Here is a 16,013-nt window from a genome sequence, read left to right on the forward strand (position 1 = left end):
GTTCAGTGAAGTCTGGGCTTTCAAGTACCCGTTCCAACAATAACAGCTGAAGAAAGAAAAGCTGGCTGCTGCTGCAAACAAGAGGAAAAAGTGTGATGAGGGATTCGTTGAGATTACATTGCGCCGGGGCAGGCGAGTGCAGTGTGTCTGGGCTGTGCCCTGCGCCTTATTGCAGCTCTCTGTGTCTCCAGCCTCTGTGCACGAGCCAGCCCTGGCCCTGCCCAGGTGTTGGTCTCTGCCTCTCCATCCCTTCGCTCAGACCCTGCAGGGGCGATAGCAGGGGCTGCGCGGGGGCGAGGAAGGGGCTGTCTCGGAAGGCCAGCATTGCACCCTAGGTACTGATGTGCAACTTCACTTCATGGTGGGAGCCTCACCTGGTCCTGAAAGTTCAGCTTGCCTGGAAGCAATTGCACTGGCTGAAAGCATTTTAATTTACACACAAATTATTTTAAATCTGCCTTTCTCACTCATGCATTCATTTTACTTTATTGTAATGTCAGCACTTAGCAGTGAAGTAATGGCAGATCTCCGGAAAACTTCACACGAGTGGGAAAACACCATTATCTCGGTTTTACAGGCCCTGCTTATGTTGAGAACATATGTGGTGGTGTAATTACACTGATGTGATTAAATCAGTGCAAATCCTTGCCAGAGGGACATGCTGCACCACTGTAAAGCCGGGCTTATTATCAGTGCAGTTTAATTCAAATTACATTACTCAATTAAGCTGTGCTAGTATAAGCCTCCACTTAAAGTCAGGAAGTCATGTGAGGGCCCGTGTTGTTTCTTTTTAAAGCAGATAAAGATTTGGAAACTGAAATGGGTGAGGTTGTGCCTCACCCAAGAGCATGCTAAAAGCAATGGGCTTGACAAGTGCTGTGTTCATAGTACTTTCTGGAAGGAAAGAGGTGTGGGTGCGAATTCAGGGGGTTTATTATTGTTTTTTAAGAGATGAAATTCTTTGTTTAAACTATAGTGACCACTTCAGAAAAGATCCTAAATCATACTAAGGCTTTACAAATAAATTAAGTAAAATGCATACTAAATTCTAGTAAATCTCTACCACATGGTTTTAGATTTTGATTATGGCAAGATGGGTCAGTGAATAACCACAGCATGTACAAAATAATTGGATTTTTTTTTTTTTGGCAGGGTGTGGGCACTGTAAGAAAATGAAGCCAGAATATGAGAAAGCTGCAGAGTTTCTTCATGTAGCCAATGATGTAAGCTGATTTCCTTTGTTATATCCTTCAAATAATCAGTAATAAATAACTGGAGTAATAAAAGTGGCTTTTCTCCCTACAACAAATTCAGCTGTTCTCATCCTCCCACAGGACCCTTCAAAATGTGCTTCCAAAGTACAGTCTCATCGCTAATGCATGAGCCCTGCCAAAGTCTTAGAAAGAACATTCTGTCTTGAATGAAAACAAAATCGAAAAATGTTTATGTATTCTGCTGTAGGCCTTATAAATAATATGATCAAATCCAAAATGTATTTTTTTTCTTACTTAGACATTGAATATGAAGAAACATAGGATTTTATTTATGAATTAGATTTGGAAAAAACTAAGGGGGTTGATCCCTCTTTCAGATACCCTGGTTTTGTGGTTTATCACTCCATTAGCTTCATCTTAAGTGCTCCATCAGCATGGCTGGAGAAGAGGGATCCAATAATGTAGATATTAGTGTTATTGATTCAATCTCACTCTGTGTACGCCGTGCAAGGAGGATTAGTCTCCCCCATACTTCAAGCATCTTGAGTGGAGACATCTAGAGTCCCTTTGCAGTTGTTGGAGAAGGAGGATAAGATGAGAAAAACAAAGATCAGATGAATCACACTCTACAAGTGTCTGCTCTCCTGTGACTCTCAAGGTGGTCCATGTAAAGATGCTCACAAGTTAGGGAAGGATAAATTTGCCTTGAAGTAAACTTGTCTTTAACAATGCTTGTTTCTTATTGGAGAAATTGGGATTTATGGGAGGAAATGCCATTCCAGGGAACAGCTGTTAAGCATTATAAAGTGAATTATATACAGGGAAACCTGTCAGAAATGGGAGGAGAATAGGTAACACTCTGGTCACATTTAGTCCATAAGATATCACTTCTTGGTTTTGCATCAGTCCTCTGTGTCTTTCTGTGCATCTGTGCTGAGTACCCGAGAAAGCGAAGGCATGTAGATCATGAGTGATTGCCCCCAAGTTCACTGTTTCCTGCCAAAGGGCTGTGTGTATATTGCTGGGATTTACAGCTAGTGGTTTCTGTTCTAGAGTCCGGGTGTCCTTGCAGCAGTCGATGCTACCGTCAACAAGGCACTGGCAGAAAGATATCACATCTCAGGTTTTCCTACTTTGAAGTATTTTAAGGATGGAGAAGAGAAATACACTCTGCCACACCTCAGAACAAAGAAGAAGATAATCGACTGGCTGCAAAAGTACGTTTTGGGGGTCTGAGATAATATTTGGGTTGCTGGTTACTGACTCCTGGAGACTGATTTGGTGAGGAGGTAAATCTTAAACCTAGTTTCATCAACTGCCTAAATCCCTTGCTAACAAAAACAAATTGAATTCCAGTATTCAAAGCCATACAAACATGTATGTTAATTATGGTCTCTGATACACCAAATCCTTTATTTGCTGTGGGGTTTTTCATCGGTGTCCTGATATTTGTTTCGCAAAATAAATATTTTTCAAATGTACCCTAAGTATCTCAGCAGAGAAGGAATATCAATGTCTCTGAAAAATAAACAGAACGTTTGCTGTTCCCTCTTTATACTAAGCAACAGATTTCACTGTATAGTAACTGAATTTCTGCAGTTGTACTTTCTTCTTTCCGGTATTTCAGAGACAATGTCTAGAACACCAGCTATGTGAGGCTTAAGTAAAGCTAGTGAGATTGACAGAAACAGCACCTTTGTCTGCACCAACCAACTTTTCTTCAGTGGCGTGCTAAAATATGCAGAATTAAGTTTGATATATGATGAAAATAATTCCATTTCAAAGAAGTAAATTGCTGGTACAATTCTCTCAGTATTCTGGAATAAAATATGCATTTCCTTCAGGTACTGTAAGCCTAATATATTTTCTGCATTATTCAATGGGCAAGAAAACTGCCAGTGTTTTGTGAAGTTTTTAAATCATTTAACTGTTAAGTGCAGTTGGTGTGAGGAATGTAATGTTAAATTTTTCCCCTCTTATTTGGTGGGAGGAGGGGAATTGCGTGGGGTTTTTTTTGGTTGTGGGTTTGTTTTTTTTCTTCTCTTTTTAAATTGCATCTCTTGAGTGCTTCAAATCAGGTAATAGATATGGTCTGGCAGCATCCTTGTAGCGTGTTGTGAGGTTTTGTCTATATTTTACATTTAGACACAGTACTCCCCTGGCCTCCGTGCATGCTCAGGCTCCAGGCTGCGGTGTCAATACTCGATGTTAAATCACTGTCCTAGTTTCACCAGTTTGCTGGAGTAGTTTGCTGGAGTATTTTGAGTGCTACGTAATTTATATTGAGTTAAACAGTCAGGTTGATGCTGGCTGCCTGTACATATTGGCAGGTGAATAAGCAATGAGGAAGAAGGAAGGGGTGTTTGTCTTTTCTGGATCCTGCTGTGCCTCTGGAAGACTTTTGTCTGCTGCCTCAGGTAGGCAGTAACACAGGGGAATCCCAGACAACTTGTCTTCTGCTCTTGACTGCTGGATGTTCTCACAATTCGAGATGCCTTAGAGTAAGATCCTCGTTTGCTGACCAGGGATAAAATTGTTGCAGCTGCACTGAAGTTGGTGGAAATAGGGATGCATCTGGGGTGCAGGCTGGAGATAAAAGTACAGCTTGTGTAAACCTATCCCATTGAGTGGTCTAGTCTAGCCACATGGATTTCCAGTCTCTCTGTGGTGGCTCTAGTCTGTGCTGCCACATGAGGTTGTTACCAGCATCTGCATAGCTTGTTTCAGGTCAGCATGGGAAGGTCTGTGTGAGATGAAGTCGCACCTCTGATGGTAACTGTAATCGATGATAGCTCACACCAACTGCGTTCGTGTGAAAATTCAGACCAGCTGCTCTAATTCTTTCACTAACAACTGGCAAATCGGTATCGATGGAAATATGATGGATGTCCACCAAGTGACCTTGAGTAGGACTTTAAAAATCGAGTTTTTCTCCACGTGTTTTTTATGTACCTGATACAACTTAAAATGGTGTAATTCCAAGTGACAGGAAAGTCTGAAAAGCTAATTTATTACCAAGGCGACATATGAAGATCTTCATACTGTGGCGCCATTCTGATGATTATACAGGTAATAACTATTTAAGATACAGATAATGAGTCTGAGAGAAGTCTGTGGGCTGGTGAATAGCAGAAGTTTTGTTAGAGGCGCTCTGGATGTGCGGGATCGCTCTGATCTAGTCAGTATGTGCAGTCATAATTGAAACCTGACATTCTCTTTATCAAGGTAAAATATTCCAGTTCAGTCACCCCCAGTCTTCCAAGTGGAACGATGCTGATTATTGCATCCTGGCTTTAATATCTGAATTGAAGAGAAGGTCATGAAATTCTTCATAGAGGTTTGCATGATAGCGATAAAGAGTACAAAAAGGATGTTTGAATGGAAGATGCTGTTCTATATCGGTTGCCTTTTGATTCTACCTGGTTGCTGTTCTTCTCAATTCGTGCCTATGGATGACGCAAGAGCAAAGTTTTTTCTACCTAGATGTTGGATGCAATGTAGGAAATCTTTATTCTGCATTCCTATCATATGCCTGATTATGATCACTTAAATTATATTTTTATTGAGTTTCAGAAATTAACTTGCATCTTTTTTTTGTTATCTGGGTTTGGAAATATCAAGCAAATTTTCTACTGCACAGGCACCCTGAAGGATTGTTCAGCCTCAGTTCCCTCATGGTAGTTAACAACCAGGATGTGATGCCCCTTTGCCTGCTTTCAGAAACATTTTCAAAACAATCTAATTTCCTTTCTTTTCTAGTCCTGAAGCACCACCTCCACCTGAGCCTGCATGGGAAGAAAAGCAGACTAGCGTTATCCACCTTGCTGGAGAAGACTTCAGGGAATCCTTGAAGAAAAAGAAGCACACCCTTGTCATGTTCTATGCACCATGTGAGTAAATACCTCTCTATGTGAATGAGTTTTATAAATGCTACAGTTTATGAAATCCTGAATTAATTCACTCGCTGTCCCCAGACTTTTAGGGGTAAAGAGCTGATTCTAAATGTAACTGCATGGGGCCATCATTGGCACTACCGTTTGTATCTTTATAAACAAAAATGAAACAGTATACAGTGTTTATTTAAAGAGTTATTGTGTTAATGCAGACACCAAAGCAGGCAGGGGTGCATAAACAAAACAGATTTATTTTCCTCTGCTGCATTTTATGGTCCATATAACAAAATGTGATCCTTTATAGTAGCATAATGGACATGGAGAGCCTGACTCATTAGTGCAGCACTTCAGTAGTGAAATCGATGTAGTGGTGTAGGAGGAATCAGTCCCTGGAGGCTAAGAACAAATTTTGATGGAATAAATTTTGTCTGTAATAAATCTACATTTAAATCTCCACTGGGAATATGGGCATTGCTTCCTCCTCCCAGATTGTTTAGCATGCAACACACGCACTCTTTCTTTTTGAAGCTCCTGAGAATATTTCTAGAGAAGTTTTGAATCAGGCCCCTTATAAATTAGGTGAATGGGAGGGACCTCTTCTGTTTTCCAGTGTTGTCCCAGAGACAGGCAGACTTGGTACAGGTTCTTAATTTTTGAGGGGTCTGTCAAAGGGAGGAGGTAATCCTGGCACTTAATATTAGAAAGTATTAACTTGCTTTTCTAGCACCATGACTCAGCACCCCCCCCAGATGCAGGAAAAATTCTTCCCTATCACATGGCCAGCCCTGCAGTTAATGGATAACCTTCAAATAAGCAGTTACTAACTTGTTCCCATCAAAATGAAGGTGTTTTCCAGAAAAGGAGAAAAAGCTCAGGTCCTTAATGTTTAATCAGGCATCCCCTTAATTTGCTTTTCTGTTAGAGAATTAAACATGAACGCTTTTGGGCTCTCATGAAGCTCTGCTGGATGTGGGATGTGGGAAAAGGGAGGGGTGCAATTCAGAAGGGAGATTTCTGGAAGGTTGTAAAAGAAAAGGGAAGGGGACTTATTCCCTTCTCAGTTCCAGTTCCCACCACCTATTGACTAAAAATTGCCCATGTGCCAGGAATTTCTGATTCATGGACCTTAACTGGTTAAGAGCAAGCCGTAACTTTGAAATCAAATGATTGCATGCTAAATGGTAAGATTTAGGAGTTTGCCACCTCTTGAGTTCTCTTTACCTGATGAGTGACTTTCTGCAGAAGAGATAGATTTATTGCCCTTTTGGTTTTTAGCTGCATCTTTTTAAGGCACTTTAATTCTTCATCTTTTTTCAGGCCATATTTAAAGCAGAGACACTATGTGCAATTAGGATGTAGGTCTCAGAGTTGAAAGCATGAGGCAACTTGCCTGATGGGCTAATTATGATACCATTGTTTGCAGGTTGACTTCTACCCATATACCAGGAGGGGTGAATAAAGATCAGCTTGGCCCTGTCTGTACAAGCAGGCAGTAGAAACAGGTCTTGCATGATGTAAGACTGTTGAGTCCTTTGGAGCTGCCCTTCAGACACATTCTTCTTGCACTGTTTTTGGCTACAGTGCTGCGTGCGACCCCTATATACAGGACAGAGAGGTGTTAACTGGAACTGCTTTTGGCCTTCCCATGACTCCTAAGACAGAGTTGCTGTTGTGTTGTCAGTATGTGGGTCATGCATAGTTTCTGATTTGTCAGATTTGTTCTCTCTAAATGTGGAAGTGTCTGTGTGCAAAGCAGAAAGCAGGTGCTCAAAGAGAGTGCAATGAGCTTGCCCTTTGCTGGGTGCACGGGAAAGGAGCAGAAAATCTCTGGTTTCTGTGAAATAATCATTAATGCAATAGAACGGTACAAATCATTCTATTTTTCAGCGTTTCTGCAGTGGTAATGTGCCTCCTGCTAAATTTGATAGATGAGCTTTTGTTTATCGTTTTCTCAATCTTGAGACCTCTTGGAGCTTACGTTATCAATTAGTCTTAACTTGCTTATTTTAGTGCAGAAGGAACACTGCTAAAATTGCCAGGCCCCATTATCTCAAATAATTTTATTTTTCTATTCAGATCCACATCTTAGGTCAGTTGCAGACTCACAGTATGTTACTCCATTCACTTGTGACTCTATGGCAGTACTTGTTACACTTACGCATATGCTGAGATATTTTAAGATTGGGGGTGTGTGTATACATGCATATATGAAGTATGTTTATATATAAATATTTATGCTAAGAAATGTATATCTCATCTGTCATTAGAATTTAAAGCAGAAAGCTGAATATTCTGACCTTTGTGAAGCTTTCAGCTGGAGTGACAAACGTTTAGGCAAAGGCCACAGATATATATCTTACATGCAAACTAAAATGAGATCTGGCTTTTCTGTGGCAGCTTCCAGTCCAAATTACTTGATATGTACAGGAGAACCATCAATCTGCTGCTATGGCGATAACTCTGGACTGAGCTGAGCAGTGCTTTAATGGTACTGAACAAGTACTTCACAGTAATTTAGCTCCGGAAGAGAAGACTGCTACATCCACACGGAAAAGATGGGGAACTCATTACGCTATAACCCTGAATGTGGGTGAAGTGTAAAGGTTATTCCTGGTGCCTGTGGAATATTTTAATGATTGAGAATCAGAATCAAAACTCTTGGAAATTACTGGGAAAAAAATCCCCTCCTGCGGACTTGACACCCACAGAGGGTGATGTTCTTGATTTCACATTCCCATTCCTCCCCGGTGGCATCTCTGTGCACTATCATGACTGATCTGGGGCCATAGGCAGCAGCAGGGGCAGGTCCCCAGTACTGGCTTGGGACGGAAGCGCCAGCTGCAGACAAGCTAACACTGCTTGTGCCAATAACTGCCTTGGACCTGGTCTTCATCCAGGTGTCCGTTGGGTAGGTCTGTACCCTCTGAGGCCACCACACCACAAAGGCTCAGGGTATGGGCTAGCACTTTTTGGTACTTCTCAGGGCTAGCACTTGAAGCAGGCTGCTGGTGTCTGTGCTGCACAGCACCTGGCCCGGCTCTTTTCTGGACCCTTGTGGGGCTCTTGTGGTCTGAAGGTGTAATTGTCATCCCACTCCCTTATCTCTGAGTTCAAAATGCCTAAAATAAGAGGACAGTGATACAACCTGCTGATGTGAAGCATGATGCCATAGGTCTATGTTGTGTCCTGGGTTTGAGGAGCATTTGAAAGCAGTAGGCTTCTTGTACCAGAATTTGTGAGGTGTTTGGGAGGGTTTATGTGATCTGTGTCTGTATTATCTCCATAGACCAGTCCTTGGAGTACTGGATACAATCAGCTACTCCAGGCTTCTTTTTGTAACTGCTTGGCTTTGTCCAGAAATGGGGAGAGGAGACAACTAGTATGAGTACAGTTTGGTGTATACGTGTAGTCTGGTGTGTGGGTGATCAGAATTTGGGGGGCTGTGGACCAAATTGGGAAGTGAGACAAATGGACAAGAGTAGATCCAGCCTAGCCCAGTTAGACTGCAGTGCTGAACCAGCTGTGGCCACAAGTACACCAGCTGCATGTCTGTGGTCTATGTCCAGAGCTTGTTTGAAGACTTGCAGCATTAAATGCCTAGTATCCTGGGCTGACCGGTTTGCATCAGTGCCTCTTCTGGGATCAACGCACTGACTTTTCTTTCTTCTTTCTCTTATGCCCTCGCTGTTTGTTCGTATAGCTTATCTGAATGTGTTTTATCTGCATTTTTACTTTTATGTGCTCGCTCCACTCTGTTATCCCAGATAATTGAGGTTTGACTTTGCCAATACATTAAATTTAACCTCCTCCTACTATAGCACTGAGAACTGTGCAAAATAGAAGCAGTTGGTTGTGATTAGTTGTCAGAATCACAAAGGGCAACAAAGTTCCGGTAAATAACATGTCTTCTCAGTTGGAGGGTTTTTTTCCTGCATTACTCAAACTGCATTAAGGAAAAAAAAAAGTGATTGAAACTGCATGAGCATTTTTCAATGAAATAGGCAGATGCAGATAGTTCTTCAGGAGTGCACTGTGTTTTTAACCCAAACTTCTGTTGGAGAAGCCCTTGGAGTCCTACATGGAATTTCTTGTTTAGTCAATGCAAAGTCCCATACCAAATTAACAACCATCACATTCTCCAACTAAAACTCACACGGTTCCCTCTTCTACATTGTTCATCCCTGGGATTTAATATGCTTTTTTGATGTCATAATTTGGTTATGTGACCGTCAAGTTTTATCTCTCCTTGGGTGATGTTCCCTCAAACTTACACTAGGTCTTTTCTGCTCTTGTAGAAACAATTCAGAGCTGGGGACACAGACTCCATAAGTGGGTATCTTCGATTGCATTAGGCAGAGCATCATCAGCAGGTCAAGGGGAGCTGATTTTTCCCTTCTACTCGGCACTGGTGAAATACATTTGGATTGCTGTGTCCAGTTCTGGGCTCCCCAGTACAGGAAGAACATTAACATACTGGAGTGAATTTAGTGAAGGGCCATGATGGTGATTAAGGGTCTGGAGCATCTCATGTATGAGGAAAGGCTGAGAGAGCTGGGACTGTTCAACCTGGAGAAGAGGAGGTTCAAGAGAGTCTTATCGGTATGCATAAGTGCCTGATGTGGGGGGTAAAGAAGACAGAGCCAGACTCTTCTCTGCGGTGCCCAGGGACAGGGCAAGGGGCAGTGGGCACAAACTGAAATGCAGGAAATTGAAATTTTGCTTAAACAAAAGAGGAAGTGTTGTTTCAGGGGGGTTTTGTTTGTTTTTTAGTGTTTTTTTGGGGTTTGTTTTTGTTTTACTGTAGGGGTAATTGAACACTGGAACAGGTTGACCAGAGAGGGTGTGGAGTCTCCATCCTTGGAGATATTCAAAACCTAACTGGACACAGTGCTGAGCAACCTGCTATAGCTGACCCTGTTTCAAGGTAGATCATCTCCAGAAGTGCCTTCCAAGCAGAGCAATACTGTGTTTCTAGGAATAGTAACACTGGAGTTTGAAATACAGTGGTTTTTTGGTTTGTTCTGGGTTTGTTTATGTTTTATTGGTTTTGCTTTTTTTTTTTTTTTTTTAACCCTTCTCATGGAATTCTGATTTTCTCTAAATAGCAAAGGCTTAATAACACCCTGCCTCCAAAGACACTTCAAATGAATCAACTGTGTCAGAAACAGGAATTATGTGTAATAGACCAGTCATTAACAGGTCCAAATGATGGGAGAGGGGACGCTTATTTTTTACATCAGTCACTTTTAGTGCAAGGGCTCAGTACTGAGCAAAATCATTCAGTTCCTACTTCTGTAAAAACTCGAGGTAGTAAGCATTCTTAAAAAATAAAGACTTTCAGCAGCAATGAGAAATAATAGGGGGAAAATGCTCCCTTTTAATGGTTCGTAAGGGTGGCTGTTGCCAATGTTATTATCTTGCCAAATGGCCTCAATTTGTGGGACTCAACAGGGTTCGCAGAATGGGTATTTTTAATAAATACTTTGCTGGGAGCTGATTTCCGGTCCTCTGTTCAGCAGTGAAACTTTCACTTCACTGGAAATTATTTCTGTCAGCTGGAAAAGGTTACTTTCTGGTGAAGCCTGACCCACAGGGGTTACCCAAAGAACACCCAGAAATAAACTGTACCGAGGATGATTTTAATGAGGATTTTTGTATTGAGTGAGTGGCTGTACTGCAACAAGAGGATGTGCAATTAAGACACATCAGCCTCCTTGGCTCTTTAGTTAAATTTTTTGGAGGGTTTTTCTGTCAGGGCTGGAAGAAGTTAATGAGAGTGGTTAATCTGAGCTGCGTCTGATAAAGTCACAAAAAACTTTGGGACGGTGAGCCATTACAAGGCTGTGTGTTTTCCTAAGCTGTTAGTGGGAGGAAGTACCTGAGTATTGTTCTGATGTAAAACAGAATTCTTGGGCTTCCATGTCAAGCAGGAATCTTGACATCATCGCTGTCTGATGGGTTATCTTCCAGCCATCAGTAAGAAGTAAGTAAGAAATCAGACAGGGATTTCTTCAGCAGTAAGAAATCAAATAGGGATAATTTTTTTCAGTTCTGACTGAATCAGTCCTTCCCATCCCTGTGTGTTTCTGCAGCAGTGCATAAAATGCTGAGAGCTAAAGCAAACTTGGATCAATTTTACCCACAGGCTTTGTTCAAAATATTGCTCATTCGGTATCCTGATATGCTCCTTCTCTGTCTTTGTATAATAAAAACTGCCCAGTTTCTTCTGTCCAGGTTCTGCATCAAGGAATATACAGCGACAAAAAAGCACTTGTCTGAGAGTCCTTGCCAGAGTGGGTTGCACTGTGTGCAGAGAGGGTGCAGGCGGTGCTAACAGCCAGGAGGGCTGGTATGCTCCTCCAGCCCTGCTAGCCCCGCTCGTGGGACCCAAGCTGTCATCAAAAAGCTGTTCTTAAGAGAGCAGTAATGTTTCCTTTTCATCTCTCCCATTTTTTTAAAGTAAGCTGGGACAAAGGTGGTTGCACTGTATCTCAGCCTTTGCAGAGGGAGGTTTGGTAAGATAATGCTGTGTTCTGGCTAAGCCAGACTGCTTTAACAAAATACAGAAATTCTGACTGACCGTGAGGCTTCAGCCAGTGGCTGCGGGGCCTGAGATGACCGGTCTGGGTCTCAGTGCTGAGCAGACCTGAGTGGCATAGTTCTGTAGGGAGGATGCACAGCGGGGGATAAAATACTCAACAGTTGCGTTAATGAGTCCAGATGCACTGAGCAGCACAGATGAATTCAGTGTCCCGTGATGGCCTTGGATTGGCTCCCACCAAGAGGTCTTCCCATCACTTGCAAGCACATCTTGTTAAATTAGGAGGCTGTATCAAAGAGCCTGAACGAAATGTGTGTGTTTGTAAATGAAGCTTAAGCTATCAAAAAATTATTAAAAACATGCTGAACAGAAGGAATCCATTTCAAGGCAAAAACCCTTGCAGGAAGGATTTTCTGGTTGTTGACTGAGGCAGAAGCGAGGTCTGGACCCTCTGATAATAAGGCTTTAAATCCTGCGTGGGCTGGCACTGCAGAATTTTGATATGTTACCTCTGCCGCTAACTGGTTTCTCTCCTGCATTAGTGGTGCTCTTGCTACAGGCTGGCGTTAGCGAGGAGCGTTCCTGTCGGTGTAAAGAGTGCTAATGCCACAGAGCCCATTAACAGGCTGGTTTGGATAAAGGATGAATTTATAGAGTGGTCTCTGCAATCGGACTGGCAGAACTGCTCTTAGCCCCAGTGTTTGTGTCGAGGATATTAATTAGCACTGAGAGAAGAGTTTTAACTGCTCTCGACTCAGAACTTGAGGCACTTCACAGGACTGCGCGTAGCTGTGATGAAGTGCTCAGAGGTGGCTGTTGTGGAGCTGGGGCATTAAAATAAAATTTGTCGGGGTGACCCACCTCCTCTTGTTTTGTGAAACAGCACTAATGCTTTAAATCTGTTGTAACCCTAAAGTGTTACAGCTGCTTGAATTGGTGTGAAGAATATTACTTGTATGTAAACATCTCAGGCTTGTGAGAAGGGGAGGAGGAGGGAAGACCATGCCCTTGCCCCGTGAAATTCTCTCCTGGCAGACACACAGCTGTGTTTGTGCAATGTCACCTGAAGTCTGTGTGGGGAACATTAGAAGACTTTTAACTATGAATATGCCAATGACCCTTATGCACTATCATCAAACCCATTTCCAATATGACAGATGCTTTTTCTGGTGATGCACCATTATCGTAACAGAGGCTGCTTTTGAGCCTCAGTGCAGGTGTAATTCAACAGTGCTTCCCGCAGCACTCTGCCGGACTGCTGCTAACTCAGAGCAGTTTATCTTCTGATTACTGGCTGCATCCACTGGCAGGTCAGATGGCAAAATGATTGTGATTGCTCTTTAATTATGTTTGCAGTTAACCAAGGCTGATGCTGACTTGGTTAATCGCTGTTACCAGCTTTGTTTGTGCCACATGGGCCAGTGACACAGTTTACCTGGAAGATCCAGGTCTGCTGGAACTTACACTTAAGTTCTGTTCTGGATATAACTATTGCTCTTTAACCCTTTCTGTCCAGAGGTGGCTTGCTCTACAGCTTTCCATTATAAAGATTTGCTTGTTGCCAAATGCCAGGTGCTGTCGTGTCATTTGTAATTCACTGCAGTTGGTCGTATCCTTACCTTTTGTAGTGGATAAAACAGTCCAGAACTTTTGTGCTGAGTCTTTCTCATCTTCACCTTTGTATTTTAGCCTGTTCTGATGACTTTGTTGCTACTATTGCAATTGCTCATGTCTAAGACTGTGGCTTCCAAAGATGTGGTTTTTGTATCCCTTGTCTCCTCTGTATACCTCCAAAGTGCTACAAAATAAGAATTCATATAACTTGGAAAAAAAAGCAACAACACCACCAGCAGGCTATGAAATTAGTAGTAGGTTGCCTGTTGTTAAGAGTAGCAAGGCAAGCCTTGCTTGACCTGATGCTTAACTGAAAACCCTATGACCTTTTTCAAATCAAAGGACAAATCCCTCTCCTTTCAATTAATATCTTGTGTCTTCGAATTATGATTATGCTGTGTGTCAGGTCATGTCATAAAATGAGCTTTGGTTACAGATATTCAATTAAAAGGCCCTCCAATCCTCTACTGGTAGAACAAAAGTGAATTAACCTTTCAGTAACATCTCCAAATGCCTTTGTCACATCTGCCTGTGGATTCAATAACTTCTGTAGCTACATGAGTTGTGTTGGTTTAAGCAGTATACCCATTCTCAGCTCTTATCTGTGTAATTACTGTCTGTAGCTTGTCTTTCTGTGATTGACCAAGTAATAGTCTTGTTTTAATTCTAGTTAATCACTTGGAATTCTTGAAGTGGAAACAGGCTCCGCTTTACTCTGCAGACTACAAGCTCCCGGCTTTGCTTTGATAGCTGTGCAATGTGCTGCTTTCGCTTGCTTAGAATTGCAGTAATTTAAAAACCAATAACAGAGGGCAGTATCTACCCCTGTTATTTGGACAGTGATGATTTCAAGCAGAGATGGGGAATCGGAAAGTCATTCCCTGCTCTGCACTTTGCACTCTGAGGGCTCCATCCTGCCACGTACTGAGCCCTCTGAGGCCCCAGTGATTTTGCAGCTGAATGAATGGAGTCACCACCTTGCAGCCCTGCTCCCCCTTCAAGCAAGATTGTGAACCCAGAGTCACTTAACCTCTTCCTGACTCCATTTAACCTTGGGTGTAATGACAGAGGGCAATAGTCGCCTCTCTCTTAGGGGCAATTTGAAGCGTAATTAATTGATATTAGTTAAAGCATTTGAGATTACCCATTGAGAAGTACTAAAGGAAGCTGGGGGCTGAAGGAGGAGCAGATCCTGTCCTCATGCTGAGGATAGAGCACAGACAGCACAAATGCCACTGTCGCACAAATCACTGGGCTTTCAGATCTCCTCTAAAGAGTTGGCCAGGACTTTCCTATGAAAATACTGACAGTTTAAGTTAGTATATTTGATATGGAAACAGTCTACACCATTAAAATGAATGCCTGTTTAAACTACCTCTTTGAAAAATCTCATATAAAATATATGCACACCGCTTTGTTGCTTTACTTACCAGATTTTATTATGTACAAGATGCTAAAAGCACACACAGAAGCAACATGGTTGGGGTTATACATCATTCTGTATTAATGGTGCTTTCTGAAGTCAAAAATGCCTGATCTGCACTGGTAGAGCCTCTTTGGTTGGGGATACTCAGGTTAGGGTCTGCAGAGGCTGTCGTCCTCACCTGACCCTTGGGGCTGCCATGCTGCAGCCCGCAGCTGCTCAGGAGACTGATACAAGGACAGGAAATCACCTCTGTAGCAGTTTCAGCTCAGCAATGTGAGCCAAGGACAGGCAGCAGTCTGATCAGGTGGAAAACCACTGCGTGAAAGTATCTTTTTTAGAAAACCATTTCCTTGCAGACTAAAAGTCACTAGTGATGGGGAATGTGAATTTCCTGTCTGAATTTGACTGGCTTCAGCACACAGCCAGCTCTGGAGGTTACTTAGCATTTGGCACCCAGTTTGAACAGCTCGTTATAATGAAAACTAGACTGACTTTTCTTTCACTTCACTGACGTTTCTATCGCTTCGTAATCTTTAGATCTAAGCTGTTGACACAGCGAGCTTCCTGACTCCCTTTGCCATGAAACGCACCTTCCAGTCCTGTTATTTTTCTTATGGGTCTTCTGAGCCCCCTCCAGTTTGAAGCCATTCTTGATTTGTGGACCCAGAACTGCAGACTGCATTTTGGAGGTGCCAGGCATAGAGGCCTTCTCCACACCTACTTAATATTTTCATTTATACAGTTGGTGAAGTTCCTTTTGACAACTCCATTTTTCAAAGCTATAGTGCTGGTATTGTTTGGATTTATTTTGCTTCTAATGCATTTAAAGTCCCTTATATAGTTAAAACATCATTATTACCTCTGCTGACTGTAGATACGGCTTTGATGTCCATTTGCTCCCTTTATCTATTTTGTACAAATTGTTAGCTTTTGATTTATATTCATTAAAAACAGCTTCACCTTTCTTCTATGTGCTATGCTAATACAGCTTCCACTCTTCTAAGGAAACTGAATTAACCTTGTACTGTTCAGCTGTGGAGAGGTTATATTATATCACTGGGCTTTGTAGTTTCGAATTAAACAAAGCATGAAGTAACTTAAAGGACATTTTTCGTATTTAAGCAAGTAGAAACCTGTGTTTTTTGGAAAGAGAACTTGATTCCTTTAGGCAATTTTGAAAATATCACACAATTTTATTTTAAATGTAACAATGTGACTATTGTCCAACAGGGTGCATTTGTTTCACACACTACCCTGGAGACATCTTTATAATTGCCATCTGGTCCTAATACTTTTGTACATTGAAGTTTTAAGAATCTTTTTCT

The 16,013-nt window shown here is 42.0% G+C and overlaps 1 protein-coding gene across 1 annotated transcript in view; it reads left to right on the plus strand.

The window, feature by feature from the left end:
• The window catches only part of PDIA5 (protein disulfide isomerase family A, member 5), a gene marked incomplete at its 5' end in the record, with an annotated part of 88,020 nt that overhangs the window by 54,581 nt on the left and 17,426 nt on the right, over nt 1–16,013 (plus strand). The window contains 3 exons of the mRNA XM_010081545.1: nt 1,153–1,223; nt 2,268–2,431; nt 4,974–5,104. Of these exons, the coding sequence (XP_010079847.1) occupies nt 1,153–1,223; nt 2,268–2,431; nt 4,974–5,104 (366 nt within the window). The remainder of the gene's footprint in view (nt 1–1,152; nt 1,224–2,267; nt 2,432–4,973; nt 5,105–16,013) is intronic.

This window comes from Pterocles gutturalis, unplaced genomic scaffold (assembly GCF_000699245.1).
Source record: "Pterocles gutturalis isolate BGI_N339 unplaced genomic scaffold, ASM69924v1 scaffold20686, whole genome shotgun sequence".
NCBI lineage: Eukaryota > Metazoa > Chordata > Aves > Pterocliformes > Pteroclidae > Pterocles > Pterocles gutturalis.